General features: G+C 36.0%; 1 protein-coding gene across 2 annotated transcripts in view; it reads right to left on the minus strand.

Moving 5' to 3' along the window:
- Positions 1-25,476, minus strand: part of GLRB (glycine receptor beta) — an 87,025-nt gene that overhangs the window by 47,932 nt on the left and 13,617 nt on the right. Inside the window, exons 2-3 of one of the 2 annotated variants that reach the window (XM_035022834.1) lie at positions 4,518-4,624; positions 2,740-2,807 (exon numbers count right to left, since the gene is read on the minus strand). In XM_035022834.1, coding sequence (XP_034878725.1) covers positions 2,740-2,807; positions 4,518-4,624 — 175 coding nt within the window. Of the gene's footprint in view, positions 1-2,739; positions 2,808-3,343; positions 3,430-4,517; positions 4,625-25,476 lie in introns of those variants that run through there. The other variant, XM_035022835.1, reaches the window with a different exon arrangement.

Raw genomic sequence — 25,476 nt, forward strand, 5'->3', positions numbered from 1 at the left:
ATTACTCGCTGAAAAAAAAAGGAAATTCTGTCATTTACAACAGCATGGATGAGCCTGGAGAGCATAGAAACAGTAGAAAACTGGTTGTCAGAGGCTTGGGGGTGTGGGAAATAGGGAGAGGTTGGTAGAAAAATATAAACTTTCAGTTATAAGATGAATAAGGTGAATAAGGTCTGAATAAAGTCAGGATCTAATGTATAACATGGTGACTATAGCTGATAACACTGTTGGTATAACTGAAATTTGCTAAGAGAGTAGAACTTAAATGTTCTCACCAAAATTTTTTTTAAATAAGATTAATATGTGAGGTGATGGATGTGTTCATTAACTTGATGAGGGGATGCCTTTCACAATGTAGACATGTATCAAATCATCATGTACATTTTAAATTTCTTACAATTTTGTCAATTATACCTCAATAAAGCTAAAAAATAATAATAATAAAGGACGCCCACCCTGGGTGATTGGAAGAAAAAAAAGAAATATCCTCTCATCTTCTCCATACATGTATACCTTTGAAATTACTCTATTGAGTCCATCACCAGTATTCCTGACCAGTGTTTATATCAGGTAATAAAGAACAAATGGAAAATGAAGAAGTGGGATACATTATTCCTGATTTTAAAATGTTTACACTCCATTAGAGAATAAGAGAAAAACACACAAAAATAGTTTAATTACAGTAAAGAAGCTATCAGATTTAAGCAACAAGTGATGGAGATGAAAGACCTGGATTGAAAAGAAGGCACAAAGTGAGTCAGAGCAGCCAGAAAAGGCTCTGATTAGAAGATAAGAGATGAAAAGCAGGGATAAATAGCAGGGACAAAGACTCCCTGATGAGAATCGGTTGAATCTGGTCCCAGCAATAAGTAGTCCAGCTAGCTACTATGATGAATCCCTGAAGGAGGACAATATGAGAATATGTTATAAATATGCAATATTTTATTATAATCCCCAAATAATCTGTAAGAAAATTCATCTCCCTTTTCTAGCATACCTTTCCCGCAGGTGTTTTCAACCCAGTGTCATCAAGTAACTACTGATAGGGCCTGCAGAAGTTTAAGTGTCTGACATTTGGAAGGCATTCAATGAATGATTATTAAAGAAGAGATACATTAATGATACCTACTGAGCTGGACACATGTGTAGTCTTTATGCAAATGAGAAAAAATATCCTTGCATTAGCTGTCCCAAAATGCAAGATAGAATTGGAATGTTTCCAACAGGCCAGAACATATTTCAGGGATGATTTAGGATTAGGGTAATGATGCCATGAAAGACAAAAGAGGGCACAGAGAAGAGTATAGAGACAAAATGGATTCCCTTAAAATTTCACCTTGAGAAAAGGACATCTCTTATTCTTACAAAGTGAAGTGCTTAGCTAGACTAACCACATTTTCTGTTAACAAGTGTTACACTTGTCTCCTAAGTGCTATACGGTAGTCCGTATCTTATTCTGTAGCTGTCTTCTAGTGATCTGTACTCTGTTTCTATCATTTAGGTGAACAAAAAAGTCACTGGAAATAAACGAATTTGATTCCAAAATCTTCTTTTGAATAATTCTCTAAAAATATTTACACACTAAGAAAACAATCAGTTATTCAGGGGCTAAATATATGCTTCTACAAAAAATAAATAACATTCTCATTGCAATTAGATACAAAAATGGGTGTCACAAATTAAATGCAATATAGAGTTGCTTTTATAACACATTATGCTGCTATGAGGAATAAAGGAATAAATATTTTAAATCATTCTTTCTCTAGCCTGAGATCATCCCTGAAAAATTATACTGTGCTCTATCCATTCCTGGTCTTTCAATCCAAAATGTATATTATTAATAAAATATAAGTATCTCAAAAAAAATAGAAAAAACTTGGGCCTTCTTTCTCCCACTTGAAGTATCATTTTAGCATGTGGTTTTTCAAAAAGGGCACAAAATCTAATATTCTAAAACATCAAACAGCAGGTAGACTTTATTGAATGCCTTTTAAGAAGCGGAGGGGTAATTACATCACACATCATTCAGAAAATCTGCTAATGTAATCTACTAATTAGTAACCTACTAACACAACTACTACTTTATAGCAGCCTTTGTCCCTGCAGTCCAACTCCTGCATGGGTAGCAGCCACTCCTTCAAACCCTTCTTTTCTGTTCCTTTCAAGACAGGAGCCCGCCCATCATCTCTTTCTCGCTCTTCTTTTGCCCTTCCTTGACCTTTCCTCTTGTTACATAATTTTTTCAGGGAGCTCTGTTGCCTTATAAAAATTAATTTTCCTCTTTGACTTTTACAATTCTCTGATCCAAACATCACAATATTAGCACAACAGAGTAAACAAAGATTCTCCTCAGGAAACTAGAAGAAAAATAAACCGTGAACACTTAAATATTTTTTAATGTTCATACATATAAGCATACTAGGAAATAAACGTTGCTCCAGAATATTCATTACATAAATGCTTTTCCCAGGTGGTATCCAATTAGTTGTTCGGAGTGAGTATATTAATTCTTCCAAGTCTGTAAGTTTTAATTAGCATTAAGGCTACATTTGAATTGCAAAATTATATAAGCACTGAAATCACTGATGTAACACACCTTGGAATTTGGATATTTCATACTAGAAGAAAGCATGCATTTTTCCTTAGAGTTACTCCTTATTTTTCAGTTTTACTATTACTTTCACTATCCTCTAGTTAAAATTTTGATAATTAAAAATACTTAACTGCCTGTAATCTTACCATTGTTGTCTCTTGAATAGATCCAAAACTGTTGATAAAAATGTTGACTACTACATCAACAGGAATGCCTACAAATAAAAATTAAGAATATATTTAGTAGCTATAAAAAACTTGGTCAGAATTTTCATATTTTTATGGTTTATGGACTTGATTTTATATTTTTTCCAAACCACATGGGATGTAAAACTTTAAAACTATGGTCTCAGTATTCCATGTTCACAATTGCTATTGACTTATTTTTCTAAGCAAGGATTATAATAAAAATAAAAAAGGAGTTAAGCTGTATTAACTCATGTTATTTATTCAGAAATATTTATTTCTTAAATTGTTAAGACTCTGAGTAAATATGTCTACCTTTAAAGAAATTTTAAATTGAGCTAATGCATTTATTTTAAGAAATTAACATAAAATATTCTTTAAAAAAACACCATTTTTTAAATGTTTTAAGTTTTTGCATTTTTATAATCATTTCAAATCTTACTTTCATTAGTAAAGCAGTATTCAATACGTCTTACTTACAATGACTATATTTTGATTTTTAATTCATGAATATGCGAAGTCAATCAGACATATAACAGAATCATTATAAAGATTTTTGCCTGACCTGTTGGAAAATAATTTGAAAGTTCATGGAGTGAGAATTAAGGTATAATGTTGCAAATTTCTTGCTTGCTTGCTTTTTTTTTTTTTTCTTTTTTCTTTTTATTCGTTGTCGGCTGCTGGTTGGGCTAACAAAGGGAAAATGTGAATTTAGCCTTTTAGCCACAGAACCACTGACTGATGAAAAACAGGTGGTGAATCAATATATGGTAGACATGTGACAACCCAGACCATGGCTGTTGTTGAAAGTAACTGAATAGGTTCTGGTAATGAACAAAAACCCTGTTTTTACAACATAGTTGTATAACTTCAGTTGACTAGAAACAGCTGCAGACATTTTTTTTTTTTTTTCTGTAAAGGAAGAAGAAAAAAATATCAAGCCTTACAATGTTAATCTGATCTACATTAATACCTGTCCTTAGCCAGCAATAAGGATTACAGTTTTCGAGAGGAGACTTTTTTCAGATAGCTTTTCCTAACTCATCAAGAGGACAAGAAAAGAAAATAAGAAAAGAAAGAAAGAAAGTTCACACAGCTATATAATCTTCTCGTGATTTTTATTGCAAGTATGGTTTTGGTTCTTGAAAGGTGTGATAAATAGTAATATTCTGTTGGAGTAGAAACGATCTATGCTGTAGAAAACACGGTTGCTTTTATTCACAAAGTTAACATGTTTTTAAAAACCATGTGGCCATCTTTTTTCAGCAAAAGAGTAGAGGGAAATTTTTATCAATGTGAAATGCTAGCAAAAATTTTAAAAGAATCTAAATACATATCAGAACTATTGTCTATCCCTAACAAGTATAGGCTATTCTACAAATTATAACTTCGGTTTCTGTGAATGAAAGCCAGATCCGTGTCCAGAGCTTGAAATTTAAATCACTAAGGTTAGCAATACTAAGTACTTAGTAAACCCATGACGGAGGTTAGTCTAATCAAAATATACTTATTTTTGTTCTTTTAACTGGGAACCGTATAAAACTGTAAGAACTAATATTCTGCTTGTCTTTGAGTATCTTTGTCACTAAATTGCTCTAAGTCTAAGCAACATCACAGGACAGTAGCAGGCCAATTTGAAACCTTATTGTTTTGAATATCATAACTGAATGATTAAACACATAAAATTAAGTTTTAAACTGCAAAGATTGAAGATTTGGGGTGGGGGGTAAGAAACAAACCTTTAAAATTTGGTCTTATCCTGGGATCATAACTGACCAATAGCCTATTCAGGATATTGCTAGTGGAGTTGGCAGGTACTCGGGCAAGGTCCTCTGCTGACTGCTGGCTATAAGAGAAGAAAACAAAACAAAACTCTGGTAAGCATTTAGAAATAGCCAGCAATAGAAATGGGTAATTTCCCATGGAGAAAAGATGCTTTTTGAGACAAATTCACAACTACCACGAGGCTTTTCCAAATAGAAGTAAATAAAAATAGCAGGCATTGTCAGATGCCCAAAAGCTAGTTGTCATAAAAAATAAAAAACAAAAAAAGTATTTTAGCACTTAATTTTCTAAATTCATGAAACACTGCCCTAAATACTCCCTGTTGCTTTCTTTTAAATTAAATTAAGCAAACATCTTACTTGTTCAGAAGTAATCTGCAATCAAAATCTAGAGAAGCACAAAGGGAGTGCAGACAATGAGATAAAAGGGAAAAAAAACAGCAAAAAATAGTTTTTAAATAATGTATATTAACCTTCTGCCTAAGCAAAGGAGTATGTGAATACTATAATTATGAGGATATGGCCAGAGAGATAGCCTAACAATTCATAAAACTATCATGCTGACATTTATAAAATGGTATTGCCTAAGAAATAACCAATGAATGTCTTCACTGAGTTTAATATGTTGGGGAGAATGGTGGGGGGGAGAGGGAGGAGGTAGTGGTAAAAGAAGTTTCTCTATTACCAGATCAATTAAATAAGGAAAATACAGAGCTACAAGTTTCAGCTTTCTTTTCTACATATGTTTGCTTGTCAACTATCAAAAAGAGAAAAAACTGCCACATTTTTCTATTTTAAATAACTTAGAACAATTAATTTTGACCAAGTTGGTATCATTTGAAAGCACTTAAAAACACAAACAAAAAATGCACTTCCTTGGAATCCAATGAAAAACGCTTTGTTGTTTACTGTTTGTTTCAGTTTGTTTTACCACCCATAAAGTCTTATATAATCATTGTCCCAGTACAAAAAAAAAAAAAAAAAATCCATGACAATCACAAGGAAGTTTAAAATTATGCTTGGAGCATCTAGCCCTGTCTATTCTATTCTGTATTGATATGGTGAAAGTGTCAGTTTCAAAAACGATATTAATTTATACGAAGCAAACTTAGAAGTAAGGGGGGTGAGGGGATGGGTTAACCTGGTGACGGGTATTAAGGAGGGCTTGTATTGAATGGAGCACTGGGTGTTATACGCAAACAGTGAATCATGGAACACTACATTAAAAACTAATGATGTAATGTATGGTGATTAACAAAATAAAATTAAATTAAAAAAATAAAGTGTAAGCAGACTTATAATAAACTAAAGCTTTTACAGGCAAAAAAAACACAAAAAACAAAAGTAAGGGGCATGGCTTTGTTTTGAAATCCAAGCTCTTACCTATCAGGCAATTCTGTTCTGAGTTAATTATCATACAATCTGCTGATAAGATATAACCCCTAGAGGTGGGGTGGGACTGATATTAAGTTTATAAAAAATCAAAAAATACTACAAACGGATACAATCTTTTCAAGTAGATATCAGAGTCCAAAATATTAAAGAAAAACATGATAATCAGTTAGTTAAACCTCCTAAAGGTGCAGGAGATTATATATATTATTTTAAAATTGCTTTTCATGGCCTTATCAGTGCCAATATCATAGCTGCAGGGACTTGGGGACTGGTAATGAGATTTTCCATTTCACTGCAGGTGAAATTGTAACCTCCCTAGAGCCAACTGTCATCCCTTATCAAAAGATTGAAAACTCTAAAGAGAATGAGGGTATGTGGGAAAATTGGATATTAGGATGCAAATTAGTGTTCAAACCCATCCAAAAGGTTTCTCATTCAGGGGAGGAAAATAGAATTGATTGATTACAAAATACATTTGTATTGGATCAATTAAGGACTGCATTATTGTGTCTCTTGATGTAAAATCCTTTACAAGTACATTCCTTCTAAGCAATGAAATGACCAGACAACATAAAAACAATTAACACTAATTTTAGTAGTAGAGAACTTTCCAGACTGATTTTTTTCTTCCAGCTGTGGAAGATGTCTCTTTGGAATATGGATTATTCTGAGCTAAAGCCCTGGAAAACAGCAAATGCAGGGGAGGCTTTCTCTGAACTCCTATCTGCCTATAGACAGATTCTCCAAAAGGAATTTACTGTCATAAGTCCCCTCCCTGGGAGTTTCATCAACTAAAGAAGATTGACTCTTATCACAGGAGAGGGCACCCAAAAAACTTTGTCACAAACTATCATACCTCCCATCTATTCTTCTAAAGGCCCATTCCTCTTTCCTAAAAATCCCATATTCTCCCTTAAGAGGCACACATCCTCCTCCCCTTTCTCTATGAAGAACATAATATAAGCTCTCAAATCTCACCACTCTTCAGGTAGTCACTTTTTTTTTTTTTTAGCTCTGATGCCCCCATGAATGTGGTATTAAAAATTAATAATTTGTATACTTTTTCTCCTGTTAATATTCTTGTTGTCGTTTACTTCATAGACCTAGCTATTGAGGATAGAAGGGAAAAAAATCTTTCCTCCCCTACCGCTGTAAGTTGTGTCAATCAAACTCACTTTCTAGTCCTTGTAACTCAACCAAATTTTGTCCTTCCTCCATTCACTGGTTCAGAATAAATCCCCCTTCCCCCTTCCCCTTCCCCCTTCCACTTCTCATTGTACTAATCTAAACCCAGCCTGTCCTTTAAGATTGCCCTCCTAAAATCTTGCCTCAATCGTCTCATCTTATGCTAATGAACACAAACATAAATATACTGTTTGGCAATTATATTATAGCTTTTTTTAATATCTGTGTATATATTACCAACTAGACTGAATGCAGACAGTATGATTCTTGAGGGAATCATGGCTTCTATATTTTTGCAATTCCCTATACTGTCTGATAGTATGAAATACACACTATCTCAAGCACTTTTCATCTGCCAGCTCTTTTTTTTTTTTTTAAGATATATTTATTTGAGAGAGAGAGAGCAGGGGTTGGGGGTTGCAGAGGGAGAGGGAGAGAACATCCCAAGCAGACTCCACGCCCAGCACTGAGCCCAACACAGGGCTCTGTCTCACCACCCTGAGATCACGACCTGAGCCAAAATCAAGAGTCACAGGCTCAGCCGACTGAGCCACCCAGGCGCCCTCTATCGGCCAGCTCTTCTAAGTTGACTTCAGCCTCAGGATGGCTGTGTGCGCTAGAAGCCGTTCCACACATCACATCCAGGTAAAGAGCATTTCCTCCTGAGGCGTCTTCTTACAATAAGGGTTATTTTTGTTCTTTTGTTTTCTTCAGAAGCTTCCCAGCATTGGCTACGGCTGAACCAATCACTGGCAAGGAGAAAAAAATGATCATGATTGGCTCAGATCAATAGTCCAGAATGAAATAGATAATTGAGAAATCAACTATCATGTCCATTACATTCTTTATTGATAATCACAAACGCTCCCTTGATGAAACAGGAGAGATTATTAACCACCCAGAGAGCTGTTCTTCAGTGGAGAGAAAGAGAAAAATCCTGATTGGTGGAAGAGTACGCAGTAGGTGAGTTAATGGAGCTACCGAGGACATACACACAGAAACTAAGACAGCAAGGCTAAGAGAGTATCCTAAGGTAGTAGAGTTATGAAATCTGGTAATCCTGATTCCTAGTTATCATTTCACAATAAACTGCCATAATGGAAGTGAAATAGTGTCTATCTTATCACCATCCATCCATATATTGCTTTAGGATATATACATTATATAAATGTGTGTGTATAGATGTATGTGTGTGTGTAATAGATATATTCTTAGTTTCTATTAGTCTTACTTATCATTGGTCCTGAAAAATCTGAGTCTGCTCTTTCTATAACTTATCAGAGTCACTCTTCCATCCAGACATCCCCAAATGTTTTTCTTTCTTTCCACAGCTAAAAAACAAAAACAAAAAACAAAAAACAACAAAAATTCTTGTTTATTAACAACAATAAAAAAATCAATGTTGGCTAACAAAAATCTCTGCAAATTAATAAAAAAGGAATATATCAAATACATTATAGCCCCTTTCTTTTATTCTTATTTGTATCAATGTCTGTTGTAGTTAACCTGATATGAATATTCAGTTAACAGTTCACCTTTCTTTATACTAGAAAGTCAAAGATATTTTAAAATTTAAGTGAAATCCCATGTAGTTCATATTCACATGCATGAAATCAGGGGTTTTTCCTACCCGAAAACAATAAAAATCATTTGTTTAGCTCAGTCAATACTAAGATAATATTAAAGTCATCTCTGCATGTTAAGATACAGTTTGAGTCTAGAAGCTACAGCACTTTCTGCCAAAGAGCTGAAATAATTTGCATTTTTTCCTCTGTCTGCACTTTACTTTATAAACCTTATAATTTGGGAAAGTGACTAGTACTATTTACACAACACAAAAAGAAAAAGAAGAGTTAAGTGCATTTAATTAGGTCACACACTGCTATGTTTCATTGTTAGTCTTTATCTTCTGCATCTCAGTCCAATATTTTATCCATTTGACTATGCCATTTTGCTTTATTTCAAGAAATCTATCAACAATTCTATTATGACAAAACAGGATTTATTCCATAGAAATGTGATATTAATTTAAGAAAATAACTTACTTTACTCAGGCAAAGTGATCAAATGACTAGAGAAAATAATGTTTTATATCAAATGCCTTTTTACAACCAGTCTTCTTTTGTTCACTCGCCTAAACTTGAACCGATGTCATTACTAATATGTGAAGTTATGCGAGGAATGTATCAGGCTGTATAGCTGGGTGATGTAATGTTTTCCAGCACTAAAGGAAAAATCCAGAAATTTCTTTCCAAAGGGGAAACTCAGTTTTCCATTAACTGTAGAACACTCTTATTTTTACATGACCCTTTAGTGACCATACTGCACAGTTCAATATCAAAACTGGTGTGTACGAGCCTATTAACTGACCGTCTTCTCTCCAATCAGGAATCTGAGTCCAAAGGGATGCTTTTGTTTTTACGGAGCTATAAACGCAACAACAATGGTCAAAGTTCTTTTTGGACTTGCAAGCAGTCTGGCATATGCCAGCATGAGGAATCTGCGTGTGGGAGCTGCAAAGCCTCCAGCTGGACATGAACTGAGGCAAGAACAAAGCAGTAAAGAAAGAGCAAGTTTTGTAAAATGTGTAGGTTGTGTTATTTCTCCTCTTTACATAAGGGCAGTGATTCTTTACCTCTTTTTAGGTTATGGACAACACTAAGAATCTGGTAAAATCTATGTTCTTCCCTGAAAAATGCACACAAAGCTTACAACACTGAGGATCCTGGGCCTGAACACCTCAGGTTGTAGAAACTTTCCTTTGTGGAAACAAATGCTGTATCCTCATCTAAAATGAAAGGAAGGGAGAAGAATTAAAAAAAAAAAAAAAAAGATCAGATATCTCATAGCAACTGAAAGCTCAAAAAAAAAAAAAAATGAGAGCGTGTCAAAGGGACACAGAAGCCAATGGAAAGGTTTCCCAAATGCTCAAATCTAAATCATTTGAGCAACTAAATAAAGTCATATTGGTTTATATTCCAAAGTATAAAATAAAAATCCATGAGTCCATATGGATACCAATAAATGATTAAATAAATAAATGAAGGAGAATAGACAATTCTCCCATGCATAATTCCAAATAATTGGAATTTCAAATAGATCCTCTATTCTCATCTGGTGGAGTATAACTCTGCACTCCTTAGCATGTGCTGTGCATAGTGACTTCCTTCCAAAGAATATAGTGTGGGAAGGGGGAAAAGAGTGACTTTACAACAAAGAAACCTGACAAATACTACCTTAGCCAGGTGATCAAGGTTAACCTCAACAGTGTTAAGTCATGTTGATTTTATGTACCCTTAATAAAATGTGATGAGAATGGCATTGAATCCTGTGACCTTCCTCCCAAAAACACATAACTCCAGTCTAATCCTGAGGAAAACATGAGATAAATCCCAGTAGAGTGACATTTTACAAAATACCTGACTAGTACTCCTCAAAACCATCATGGTCATGTAAAAAAAGGAAGGTCTGAGAAATTGTCACAGCCAAAGGAGCCTAAGGAAACATGAAGACTATATGTAATATAATATATTGAATGCGATCCTGGAACAGAAAAAGGACATGGGGTAAAAACTAAGGAAACCTGAATAAAGAATGGACTTTAGTTAGTAACAGTGTATCAACAGTGGTTCTTCAATTGTAAAAAAAAAAAAAAAAAAGTATCATACTAATGCAAGATGCTAATAATAGGAGAAACTAGGAGCAGAGTATTTGTGAACTCTATATTTTGGCAATTTTTTTGTAAATCAAAAGCTGTTCTAAAATAAAGTTTATTTGGGATGCCTGGGTGGCTCAGTCATTAAGCGTCTGCCTTCGGCTCAGGTCATGATCCCAGGGTCCTGGGATCGAGCCCCACATCGGGCTCTCTGCTTGGCGGGAAGCCTGCTTCTCCCTCTCCCACTCCCCCCTCTTGTGCTCTCTCTATCTCTCTTTCTCTGAAATAAAATAAATAAAATCTTAAAAAAAAATTAAAAAAAATAAATAAAATAAAATAAAGTTTATTTGAGGGGGAAAAAAAAGCAGAGTGCTAAAGACTTTAACTTCACCAAAGAATACAAATAGATGGCAAATAAACCTATGGAAAGAAGCTCCACATCATATGGCACAGGGAAATGCAAATTAAAACAATGATTTTTCATTGCAATTTTAATTTGCATTATACATCTATTACAATGCCAAAATCCACAACACTGACACCACCAAATGCAAATGAAGATATGGAACAATAGGAACTCTGACACATTTCTAGTGGGAATGCAAAATGGTGCAGCCACTTTGAAAAACAGGGTGGCAATTTCTTAAAAAACTAAACATATTGTTACCGTACGATCCAGCAATCTCACTCCTTGGTATTTACCCAAAGGATATAAAAACTTAATGTCTACACAAACAAACCTGCACAGAAATTTTTATAACAGCTTTATTCATAATTGCCAAACTTGGAAGCAACCAAGATGTTTTTTAGTAGATGAATGGATAAATAAATTGTGGTACATCCAGACAATGGAATATTATTTAGCACTAAAAATAAATGATCTATCAAGCCATGAAAAGACATAGAGGAACCAGAAATACATATTACTAAATGAAAGAAGACAATATGAAAAGGCTACTATGTGATGATTTCAACTACATGACATCGTGGAAAAGGTAAAACCATGGAAACTGTAAAGGAGGTTGTCAGGGACTGGGGTGAGTCGGGGATTAACAGGCAGAGCACAGAGGATTTTTAGAGCAGTGAAAATACACTTCTAGATAATCAGACAGATAGATATACAAAGACAGAGAAACACTTTATATATTCAGGTAATGAATTAAGTCGGTAGTTATGTATGAATCCAGATAACTGCAAGGTTATTATAGAGGGGTTTTATTTGTTTTGTATTTTCCTAATTACAGTATAACTTATTATTACCTCTCTTGACAGCTTCTATATTTATTTTCCATTCTGTTTTCAGAGATTCAACTGTGAACAGAAGGTTTATGAATACAGTGAGTGATACCTTTTACATGACTAGTTGAGTTTAATTAGTTTATATTTATTCAAAAAGGATGTGTTTATGGTACGTGTGCCTATAGGTGGCACAGTCTACTGTGTTATTACAGGCCAAGAATCATAACTAATAACAGTGTTTCACAGCAATCATTTTATTTATCCCTCAATTGGGCTTAAGGAACTGTTGGATCCTGTGGAAATATTTTCATATCTTGTCTACCTTCAATTATGCAATTACATCATCCATGGCTCAAAGAAAAACATTTTTCACAAAGTAGAAACATCTATTTGCAGAGATGCTGGATTCTGGATACCAGTGACTTCTCAGTTTCATCAGAGGCTGTGGTCTTTTTTAACTTTCTATCACATGTGAGATTACTCATCCTATGAATACTACAAGGATCGTCTACTGACTCGTATGTTTCTCAAACAGTGTAAAACACTGTACATTCTCACTACTTTGTATTGGTTTACTAATTTGATAGAAACCTCATAACATAAGGAAGCAAACTTAAACCTCAAAACACTCACTGAGCAATTACTTTCCATGCTCTGCAGAAAGAGTACTATATCCTGGCTTAACAAATACAAATCCATAGTAATATCTCTAACTGCTACCAACTGTAACTACAACTGTACTTATCTTTTCTCAATTTTCTATTTCCATACAGAGATAAATATAAAATGTTTCCCTTCCCGCCTAACAGAAACGGTGATAAGATAAATCCCACACTCACACACACATAATGAAGTTAAGTGTGGGTATAACTGAAGAAACACTTGTCTAAGAGCAAAGAGACTAGCATTATAGACCCCAACAGACTACTATAAGGTTACTTACTCCATTATATTGGGTAAATCCCTTTCTGAGCCTCAGTATACTCACCTTTAAATCAAAGGTCTAAATAAGGTGATCTGTAAGATCCCATTTGGTTGCTCATCCAGTTCTACTAGTAGTGGATGCTGTGGTACCTTATCCTCCCCATCACCCCTTTGGAACTGAGGCTTCTGCCAGGAATGCGGGTTTCTTAAGGCTCTGAACTGGGTCACTTCTAGAATAGCCTTCAGCTGAAGGAAGGTGTCTTGCCCTGGAGTCAACTCATACCGGAAGACTTTGATATAGGGACACAAAAGTATTCAAGTCTCTTCCTATGATTGAGACAACTTTGAAAGACCATTCCAGCTTCAGAGCTCCCTGTAGCATCAAACCCATGCCTCAGGTGCAACTGCACTGTTCCTATGTGTGAACCTGCTTCCCGTTCCCAAGAAATGTTGTTCCAAAAGCAATCTCTTTCTGCATGGAAATCTTCATCTCACGGTCCGTCTTAGAGAGAACTCAACCCACAACATCAACTAAATAATGCAATTCCTTAAAGAACAACAAAAACATAACTATCACTCAATTATCTATATGCTAAATATTTCCCTGACTTTAGTCATTCCTTGAATTCATTTAACAAAGTTTTTGAGCATTTTCTATACGCCATGCACGATACCATGTGCTGGTTATGTGTTTAAGAATCAAACACAAATGTTGGTTATTCTGATGAAAATGTAGTATTTAAAATTGTGGGTTCAGACAGATTTATCTAGCGGTTCTCAGCTCTGCTGTGCACTGACTTCACCTGAGAAACTCTGCAAACGACTGATGCCTAGTCCCACCCCAGATTTAATTAGTATGGGATGAAGTCCAAGCATCAGGATTTTAGAAGCTCCTCAGATGATTCTAATGGTCAGAAGAATCACTTGTTAGAAAAGAGAGTTTACAGTGAAATGATACGGAATTAAAAACTGAGGAAGTCCAACATTTAGTGAGCAGATGGAGGAAGATAAACCAACAATTAAGACAAAGAATAAACCGCCCAAGAGGAAGGAGGAAATCCAGAAGCATGTGGTGGCAAAAAAACTTAAGGAGAAATAATATTTATTTATTTATTAAGATTTTATGTATTTATTTGACAGAGAGAGACACAGAGAGAGAGGGAACACAAGCAGGGGAAGTGGGAGAGGGAGAAGCAGGCGTCCCGCTGAACAGGGACCCTGATGTGGGGCTCGATCCCAGGACTCTGGGATCATGGCCTGAGCCGAAGGCAGATGCTTAGCGACTGAGCCACCCAGGTGCCCCAGGAGAAAGAATATTTTATGGAATGGCTGGTTAATGGGACCAAATGCCCCTGAGAGGTTAAGGTGAAGAATGAAATCTCCCCCATGGGATTTAGCAAAAGGAGAGCTGTTTCTCAGCTGAGAGAGACAGGAGCCAGGTGGGAGTGGGCAGAGTATTGAGTGGTAGGGTAGGAAATGGAGCCTCCTTCTCCTCATGGAAATACCAACTTAGCAGCAATGCACAGATCAATTCTCTTGTCAGAAATCCAAAAGCTAGTTGAGAGGCTTCTATACCCAAGCAGGTGCAATGAAACTAGTAGGAAAAGTAGAGACACCCTTTCACCATAATTCCCAACCTAGTACAGCATAGCACAGTGTAATATCATCCAGAGGTGTCCTCAGCTCCCTGCTTCTCCCTGAGGAGGGAAAGAGTCAGACCTCACATCTAATATCCCAGCTTTGCCAGGTGCTACCCTAGGGACCAGCTCCTATCTCGCCCAGCTGGGGGGATGTGGGACACAGCACACACGCTAGTCCCTGGGGACGACAGAGAACAAAGCAGCTGTGCCAACAAGCAGCACTGACCACAGCTCCACACCCACCACCTTGCTGCAGTGACTGGGCTAGAAACCCAGGTCCTCCCTGTATCTGCACTCCCAGAGTCACTGCATTCACAGTAGCCACAATACAGAAACAAGCTAAATGCCCCCTGACAGATGAATGGATAAAAAATTGTGGTATATACATACAATCAAGTACTATCCAGCCTTTTTTTTTTTTTAAGATTTCATTTATTTATTTGTCAGAGAGAGAGACAGTACAAGCAGGGGGAGCAGCAGGCAGAGGCAGAGGGATAAGCAGGCTTCCCACTGAGCAGGGAGCCCGTGTGGGACTCAATCCCAGGACCCTGGGATCATGACCTGAGCCGAAGGCAGACGCTTAACCAACTGAGCCACCCAGGCGCCCTCTATCCAGCCTTTAAAGAGAAGGAAATTCTGCAGCATGCAACAGGGATGAATCTTGAGGTCATTATGCTTAGTGAAATAAGCTAGTCACAGAAGCATAAGTACTGCATGATTCCACTCATATGAGGTATCTAGAGTAATCACACTCAGAAAAGCAAAGAAGAAAATGATGGTTGGCTTCAGTGAGAAGAAATGAGCAGCTGCTAATCAAAAAGTAAAATTCAGTTATGCAAAATGAGTAAGTTCTAGAGATCTGCTGTTTAACACCGTCTATACCTAATAATACTGTATTACACCCAAAAATCTGTTAAGAGGGCTACGTGTTATATTAAGTGTTCTTATCACATTGAGATGAAAAAAAATTTAAAAACACAATTTCTAGTGACACCCCCAAAAAGAAAATGTATACTGTATGTATACATATAATAAATTTTGAATGAGTTATTGCTCAATTGAATGTAAGAAAAAAGTCAAAAATTAGTTTTTTTTAACTGAATCAAATGGCTGATTACTGAACTATCTGTACAGCTATTATTTGGAAATCAGAGAAAGGATGACCTCTTCCATAAATGTGCTGCATTAACCGATATGCCTATTTTAAAAGTAAGTCTTGACCCTACACCACATCATATACAAGAAACAAACTGAAGTGGATTACACAACTAAATGTGAAACATAAAACAGTAAGGCTCTCAGGAAAACAAAAAAAAACAAAAAAAACAAAAAAACCAAAATAGACTATCTTCATGACCCTGGAACAAAGATTTTTTAAAAACACAAAAGCATTAACAATAACTAATAAATCAGAGATCATTCAAAACAAGTACTTCAATTCATCAAAAATTACCATCAAGAAATTGAAAATGCATGACAAAGATTGGAGAAGAGATTTGCAGTGCATGCATGTGACGAAGCATCTTGTCTAGAATGTATGAAGAACCACATACCAGTCAGGAAAAAAAAAAAAAACAACAATTAAGTGGATGAACACTTGAAATGGCACTTTGCAAAAAAGGATAGCTAAAAATCCAATATATGTATGAAAAGATGCTCAACAATATTAATAATTGGGGAAATGAAAATTAAAATCACATTGCAGTACCATGATACCCACACCAGATGGCTAAAATTCAACGCTACTAATTAACACTACTAATATCAACTTTGGACATGAATGTGGAGCAGTTGGAACTCTCCTACATTAATGATGAAGTTTAATTGGAAAACTGTCCATATCTTCCAAAGTTCAATATACACATAGCCCCTGATACCAAAATTTCACTCTTAGGTATATGCTTATATCCACCAAAATGCATGTGTAAAAATGTTCATAACACCTTTAATAAACCCAAATAATAATGACCCCAAACTGGAAGCATTATGAATGTTCATCAACAGTAATAATAGCAATATTCAAACTTTACCTGAATTCCTGGAACACCGGGACATTAAGAAATATCTTCACCATTTAGCATTGTGGGAAGCACCTTACTGCAAAGATCCTGTCTCCAGATGACCTGTTAAGACTCATGGTTAACCCCTTGTTTGCCTATGACAAGACAGAAACCCTCTAAACTCCCCTTTTTTTTCTCATAAATGAGTACCTGAACTGTTTGTCCCCACTGACCAACCTGAACTAGATGCCTGGCAACTTCACTTGAACAAACTTGGGTTAGGTTTCTCTTCTCCCCAAAGGCCCCTCAATTTTCTCATGCCCCTGAGATGAAGCAGTCACTTGGAAAGCAGAACAAACCCTCCTTAATGAACTTCTCCAAGAACTGGCTTGTGGCAAAGAAAAATTGTCCAATTTTGTCACCTGCTCACTGCACTCCCCAACACCTGGTTCCTTCTAGCCTCATTTACTCCTATAAAAAATAAACCCCTTCTGCCTGACCTCTGAGATGCTTACAGATCTTAAAGTCAGAGCATTCTCTCTATTGCAACAATCCTTTCAAATCGAACCTTTACCTAAGTTCAGATTTGTTTTCCATTTGACAATAAATTAGGCAAATATACAAAGATAGTATATTCAAGATGATTAAATGCAACACAGCAATGAGGAGGAAAGGACTATTGCTATACCCACAACATGGATGAAATTTCGCAGATATGATGATGTTGAGTGAAGTGATTTTCCAGGATTATTAGCCCTGTTTACAGATGAGCTAACGGAGGCACAGAGGCTAATAATCCTGGAAAATCATTCTTTCATAAAAGACCTGTTGTCAGGATTAGACAATTTAAGTAAAGACCTTAGAATAGTACCTTATTCTTTGTGTTATATATCAATTCACAGTAACCTATTTTGTGTCATAGGCAAAGGAAGAGAAATCTGTTACAAAATAAGACAACCCAGTCAGGGGAAAAAAAAAAAAAGTGGAGTCCAAACCAGTTGAAATTTATCAATATGTGGGTTTGGTTAAGCAAATATGTGGAATATTCTGATTTCTTACATGTATACATACTGTAAATTCATGTATCTTATTTTTCTGATCAATACTGTAGTTCTACAGCTCTCTAGAAAATTATGGTACTGAGCTAGCAATAGGAAGTAGTTTTCTTGCTACTACAAACCAAAACTTAAAAACAGGATATTAAGAGAGGCCAGAGCAGAAATTGGGAACTGAAACAAAAATTTAAGCTTCATAGCCCTTTTGAGTAAAGAGCTCCAAGAGATACTGCAGAGCTTTTGGATAAAGGGGCTTCTGCTACTCAAAAGTGAGCTGAGTGAACTGCTGAAAAGCCACCACTATTGATCCTGTTTCTGCTGTAACTCTCTTTGCAGCGTTTCTAAGGTATATGATTATTTGTGAGATAGAAATCAGAAAAGTATCTCTTTTGAATTAGATCTTCATTAAAACATCTGCAGGCACACATGTCTGAACAATAATAAGTGTCCTAAACAAAAATCCCACTACAAGATACAAAGGCAGTAAGTATGAATGTCATTCAGTGAGATGAACTGCTTCCTTGCAATATGTGGTGGCATCTGGATAATGAAAGATAAGCCTTTTTTTGTTGATCTTATCAACCATTGTTTGGAAGCCAATGTAACTTTTTATTGAATGAACTAGACTCTAGAAGACTCAATTATTAAAAAAAAAAAAAAAATCTGTTTTCCCCCCTACACCCATCCAGACTCACTCTGTGAGCTAGTACTTGGATGAAATCTCCAGCACATCTCTTAACATTTACCGTCACTCTCAGATAATAAAAAGTTTCCACTGGCACTTTCGGTGCCTCTGGAATTGTCACTTTTATAATTCAGATGCCCATTCCCTGGTAATAATAAATGATTCAAAAATGACACTCCCTCCCTCCCCTAGTCAAGTCTTCCTCAGAAAGGAGTTGTGGGCCGGACTAGCTTTTGCTTGTTCTCCTGCCTTGTTAGTTTAGAGCATCTTTGTGGGTTTCTCAAAATCCTCTCTTTGACAACCTCTCACTTCAATGACCATGAAATGGCCATGGCTTTTCTTCAGCTGCCAACTCCTGATTCCAACCTTCACCCCCAGGTATTCTGCAGCCCACACCTCACAGGCACACTGCTGGGGTTCCATCACCCTCCCAGGCCTTTTGGGGCAAATTTCCTTGGTTTTAAACATCAAGCCAGCACGTTCTTGCTTGGTTTGCTCTCACTCTGTCACTGTCTACTTCTCTTGTTCTCTCTCATATGACCAACATCTGAGTCACAGTGAATACTCGAAGTATTCTTTTTTCCCGACAATCAGAAAGCGAATCTCCATGTCCTGGTAGCCCTCTTCTCTCTACTATATCTCCTCTAGCCAAAGTCACAGCCATGCCTTTGACTTATCTGATGTGAATCAGATACCAATCTACTATGAGCCCCCCAAAATACAGGGGAGAGACATGGTTCTGTCTCTCACTAGCTTTGAGAATGAGGAAAAACATTTTCCTCCCATCTCCAATGGCAGCGGGTATGGAAAATGCTACTGGGCTCCTGCAACTTTCTCCAAAGAATTTCTCCTATTTGGTCTCTTCAATCTTAACCCATTAAGGCCATCAAGGCACCTATCATTTTGTTCTTGGCCTTTGGAGCTTCAGCTAAAACTGAGTCAGAAAGAATCCTACTTCAACTTCCTGATATACTAAGTTAACTTTTAACTGTTCTTAGTGGTTCTAACAGAAAATGTAAGTAATTATAGACTATTTATTTAATTAATAAGGTAAATGTTAATATTTACTTAAAAATAAATGTAAATAATTAAGATGCTCCTTAATATCAAATAATCAATTATGATTTCTATATTTTGGATTCTGGCAGGACATAAGTATAAATGACTTTCAAATACAGAAGGTGATTATGAATTGATATAGATAGGCAGACTTTTTGAAGTAGAGATTTAAGAATTTTTACACGAGCTAAGATTTGAGAATTATGAAATTATCAATTAGAATTTTAATAACTTGGCTTTCTAATTAAATAAAAGTGCTTTGTCCTAATTAATAGTTGAATCAACAGTTGGTCATTTCCACAGAAGAGTTTAAAAAAACCTCTATTTCAAAAATACCACCTTTATTTTCATTTAATATGAAGAGTTTAGATTAGTATGCAAAAGATAGCAGCAGTTCATGTCTTATAAATTCTCTTTCTTCCCCTACAAGGTCACTTCCATCCATAAGAAAGCCTTAATTAATATTCCTGTTCAAGGGGTTTTTTTTTCCTAAAATTTCACACACTATTGAAAGGTAATTTGTGCAATACGGCTTAGAAATGGGACTCCAAAGACAAACAAGTATATGGAAAGAAAACAAGATGTAAACTCATCTTCTGGAACCCACAGAGAAGATCAATGAACCATAACCAGTTATCTACTGCATGGTACAGGAGTAGCAGTCAATTACAACCTATACGGGGCGTACAGATCCTGCATGGTTATGTAATGGAGACTTAAGAGAAATATAGGTGATGCCCTGCTATCTATCAGAAGATTTTGTTTTGGCATCTGTGTCCTAGCCCAGAATAAATGGCAAGGATAGTAGGTGCAATATGCTGATACCAGATGAAGTCCCTTTTTATGTTTTCCAGGGTAATAGGACTTTTAAGCAAAACAATTGTTTGTCTAGTTTGCTTCTATCACTGTGAACCTCATAGACAAGCTGGCAAAAAAAAAAAAAGATAAAAATGCTATCTGAGGTAACATTTTCCACTTCTCTGTGAGTTTCTGCCATTGTGGAATCACTCCAGCAACTGTCCCCACTCTCCTGCATCACGAGCTTTCTCTCTCTACCAGAACCTTTTCACCACCTTACAAATATGCTTTATTATCCCCCATCTGTAAAAACCTTCCTCTTGATCCTACATTCCCTCTAACTATAGCTCATTACTACTCTGCTTCCTTTTACATCAAAATTCCTCAGAAGAATCTTAATATTTTCAACCCCCATTTCTTCGCTAATGCCTTTTAAGTCCAGTGTAGCGAGATTTTGTAACCATCTATAGAAACAAGTCTTATCAAGGTCAATGATGTTGTCAAATGCAATGACCAGTTCTCAATGCTCACCTCTCTTGAGCTAACAGCAGTACTTGACATTGTTGCTCCCTACCCACCTTCTTAAAAAGATTTTCTTAATTTGACTTCAGTTCTAAGTAAAAGACACGGTCTTTAATTCCAGTCTTACTTTCACTAGCTGTTCCTTCCCATTCTCCTTTGCCTGTTGTTCTTTATTTCTTCAACTTCATCCCCAGTCATTTCTCAGATGTTACTTTCCTAAGTCACTTTCTAAGTGACCTCATCCACTTCATTAATTTACAACTCGCAAATTTATACCTCCAGACTGCACCATTCCCCAGAATTTCTGACTCTATATTCAAAGGCTTACTGGACATTTCCTCTTTAAAGTCTAATAGAGACCCCCAAATTAATATGATCAAGACCAAACTCCTGATTTTCCTTCACTTCTTATCTACTCTTAATGTAGTCTTTGATAGACCTCTCAGTAAATGAAAAAACTTCATGCTTTCTGTTGCTCAGACCCAAAACATGGGAATCACCTTTCCAATGACCTACAAGCTTTCTGACTCTTCCATCATCCACTCTGTTCTTGGTCTCCAGACTGTTGTTTAAACACACAAAGCCTGCTTCAGGACTTTGGTATTTGGTGTCCCTTTCCCTGAATCATTGTTCTTCTAGAGATCTCCATGGCTTTCAACTTTACTTCTTTCAGCTCCTATTCAAATCTTACCTTATCAGAAAGATATTTTTGACCAACATGCATAAAATAGCAACCCCCTACACCCTCGATTCTCCTTATCCTGCTCTATTTTTCCCCATAGCACTAATCACTACTTACCATGTTAAAAATTCATGTTTACATGTTCATGTTCTGTCTACCACTAGAATCAAACTTCCTGAGGGCAAGAACTTTGTTTTGGTCACAGCTTATCCCAGGCACCTAGGTCAGGGCTTGGCACAAACTAAATGCTTGATAAAGAACAACTGAATAAACTAAATGATTAATTTTTAACACACAAAATGAGAAGTAGACAGTAGGTCCATTGAGGATCAGAAAGAGATTGTTTGCTCTAAGTTGAAAATTTGCATTAAGAATTGCGAAATAGGGCGCCTGGGTGGCTCAGTTGGTTAAGCGACTGCCTTCAGCTCAGGTCATGATCCTGGAGTCCCGGGATCGAGTCCCGCATCGGGCTCCCTGCTCGGCAGGGAGTCTGCTTCTCCCTCTGACCCTCCTCCCTCTCATGCTCTCTGTATCTCATTCTGTCTCAAATAAATAAATAAAATCTTTAAAAAAAAATTTCAAAATAATATAAATGCACTCAAAATAGTAGTGATTTTGCCATTTATTTATTTATTTATTTATTTAATTTATTTATTTTTAAAGATTTATTTGAGAGAGAGAGAGAGAAAGCACAAGTGGGAGAGAGAATCCCAAGCAGACTCCTTGCCAAGTGTGGAGCCTGACTCGGGGCTCGATCTCATGACCCTGAGACCAGGACCTGAGCCAAAACCAAGAGTCAGTCACTTAACTGACTGTGCCACCCAGGTGCCCCTGAGCCTTTTATTTAAAGCTACCTATGGGACTACTCCCTTCCATTCCAATGATAAGCCAGAATTGACTATACCTACCTAATTTTGATAAGCAAGAAGATGCGCATTTCCAGAAATAACTTAGTCAATCCTTATCTTGGACATTTTAACTACAGATCCAAATGTCTATTTTACCTTTTTTATATAATTCTTATTCTAGACAACTCAATCTATATTAGTACTACCAAAGTTCTAATTCCTGATGCAATGCTAAATATCATTTTAGTCTAAAAATTTGAATTTTTTGAAACAAAAAAAATATCCAAACTTAAAAAAATGAATTATATTTTTGGTAATTACATATAATGTTTCTATGAATATTCTTGTACATATCTTTTGGTCAACATGTACACATTTCCACTGAGTATATACCTAGGAACAGAATGGCTGGGTGACAGGGAATATGAATTTTCAGGGCTTTTTTTTAGATGCTGTCAAATTATTTACCTACTGCTTATGCCAGTCTGAACTTTCACCAGAAGTATATGAGAGTTGTAGTTCATATTCTCATAACACTTGGTATTTTCCTTTTTTTTTTTTAATTTTAGCCATTCTCGTGGATGTGTAATGGTATCCCGTTGTGATTTTAATTTGCATTTCCTTAATGACTAGTGAAAATGCTTACTGGCCTTTTGGCTATAGACTTTTAGTCATTTTCAGTTAGGTTGCCTGCCCTTTTCTTACTAATTTCCAGTATGTCCTCAATAAATGTCTTTATTGTTGTGTGTGTCTGTGTATTTGGAAACAACCCAAAGTCTCCACAGTAGACTAGAAAAATAAAGTGTAGTGATTCATATAACAGAATACCATGCAGCAATGACAGGGACTGAACATTGCGGATGAATCTCACAGATAAAATGAACAAAATAAGGCACTCATTAAAGATATTTACTGGATTATTCCACTTATATGCAGTTGAAAATTAGGTAAGTTTAATATACTGTATGGTAATCTTCAAGAAGGCAGTGAGTAATTGGAAGAGGACATGAAGTGGCTTCTAAGGTTCGAGTAATGTTCTATCTCTAGATCTGAGTGCAGGTTACATGGTTAAATGTGAACTTATTAAGCTGTATACTTATGATTAGTGCATTTCTCTGTATGCATATTAGACTTCAGAATGTTTAAAATAATACACACAAAAACAACTTTTATGTTTAATTGTATGTGTGTGTGTATACACCCACATGGACAGACACAAACACCTGCATATATACATACATGAAAAGAGAGAGAGACAGACTGTAAGAGCAACTAAAAGATGATACTAGAATTACTGGTTAAAACTAAAAATCTCTAATATTCTATATGAAAGGGGGTAAATGCATGTGTCCAAATTTGTTACAGTCACTAAATGATAATTCCCTTTTTTATCTCCAAAGAATTGGGACTATGGCTTTTTATCTCTTGAAAGCAGAGCCAAGGGCGCCTGGGTGGCTCAGTTGGTTAAGCGACTGCCTTCGGCTCGGGTCATGATCCTGGAGTCCCGGGATCGAGTCCCGCATCGGGCTCCCTGCTCGGCGGGGAGTCTGCTTCTCCCTCTGACCCTCCCCCCTCTCATGCTCTCTCTATCTCATTCTCTCTCAAATGAATAAATAAAATCTTAAAAAAAAAAGAAAGAAAGCAGAGCCAAAGAGAACTGTGTGTTTTACACTTGATGTCCTTTGTAATTTGTAGATCTTATTGTATGAGTATATGGAGTTTGAAGAAAGAATGGATCATATACTCTTTCCTGACAATAGTAGCTCAGAATGACTTCTTATTTACAAAACTCTATTGGTAACTAACATCCAAACTGAAACCATTAATCAAACTAATGAGTAGTTTTTATGTGGTGGAACACACATCAATGAACAGGAAGATTGTAAGACTGTGTGCTCAGAAACTGACATTCTGTTATTTAGATAGAACTTCAATGAGTTTCAAATCTCAGTAAAAGCCAACAAGTAAACCTAATGTGTTACTTGAAAAATGAAAAAAAAATATACAAAGGACAAGTGAAATCAAGATAAAGAAAAATGAGTTCTTATTGGTGAATGTAACAACTAAATAAATACAAACCGGAAAGAAAGCTAGTTAAAAAAAAACAAAAAAATAAAAAAACTTGAAGAATCAGAAGACCTAAGTTTTACTCCCAGCTCCTAGCCAGTGGTATGCCCTTAAGAAAGCCATTTGACCTTGGTTTTCTTACCTTCCAAATAAACAGGATGGACTATGATGTGCTGTATGAGCAAAAACTTGGCCTAAAATACCCACCTGGATTAGATCACTAGAATACTGTTAACCTAATAACCTTAAGAAAGCTACATAAACATGCTCCACAACACAAACTTTTCATATATAAAGGATGAGTGACATTGCCTGCTATATAGATTCATTGTATTAAGTGGGGCCATATGTCAAGCCGATGGTGTCCACCCTTGCATTGAGTGTGCCACAAATGTTATATTCACCCAAGTCCCAGCATCCTGAATCTATGAAAAAGCTATGTCTAATCAAGTTACCCAGATATTTTCTCCATGACTAGTTTTTCTGCCTATAAAAATTAGCCTAAGTAATGATAGAATGAGACCAAGAACAGTATAAAATATGCAAAATTCCTTTGAACCCCTTAAAAGGGTTCCATACAACACAAACATAGGTAATCCACTTTGTAAAACTTACAGTTCAGAAAATACTTTCATATATAATTTCAAATTATACTCTCAGAGAAGCTCTGTGAAATAGGTAGAAATTATTATTTCCAATTTACAGATGAGAAAATTGAGGACTGGAGAGGCAAAACAATTGCTCATTCAAGGTCACAAATATACTGTGTTCTAGAACAGAACTAAGGTCTTCTGACTCAGGACAACATTGCTTCCACATGTTAAAATTCCAAATAGTCTTTTCTGCCAATTACTGTGAGAAATTCATAAATCATATTGCTAATTCCTTCATTTTACAGATCAGGATTATTAAGATCCAAGGTGACATATCTGAGGACATACCATGAGTTAGTAACAAAGTGAATCCAATTCTTCTCTGGAACTTTAATTCAACTAATTTCACTTCAAATTTGTCATTATTAATCACATTTCTTAATCATTTAATTGTGCATAGAGTAAGGCTTTCTTAGCTTAGGTGGCTTTTGAGCTGGGGCTGGAGGGATAAGGAGGCATGTAACAGGTAAAAGGGAGAGGACGAGGGCAAATTTGAGAAGGTGGTTA

Source organism: Mirounga leonina, unplaced genomic scaffold (assembly GCF_011800145.1).
Source record: "Mirounga leonina isolate KUSES-001 unplaced genomic scaffold, KU_Mleo_1.0 Mir_176, whole genome shotgun sequence".
Lineage (NCBI taxonomy): Eukaryota > Metazoa > Chordata > Mammalia > Carnivora > Phocidae > Mirounga > Mirounga leonina.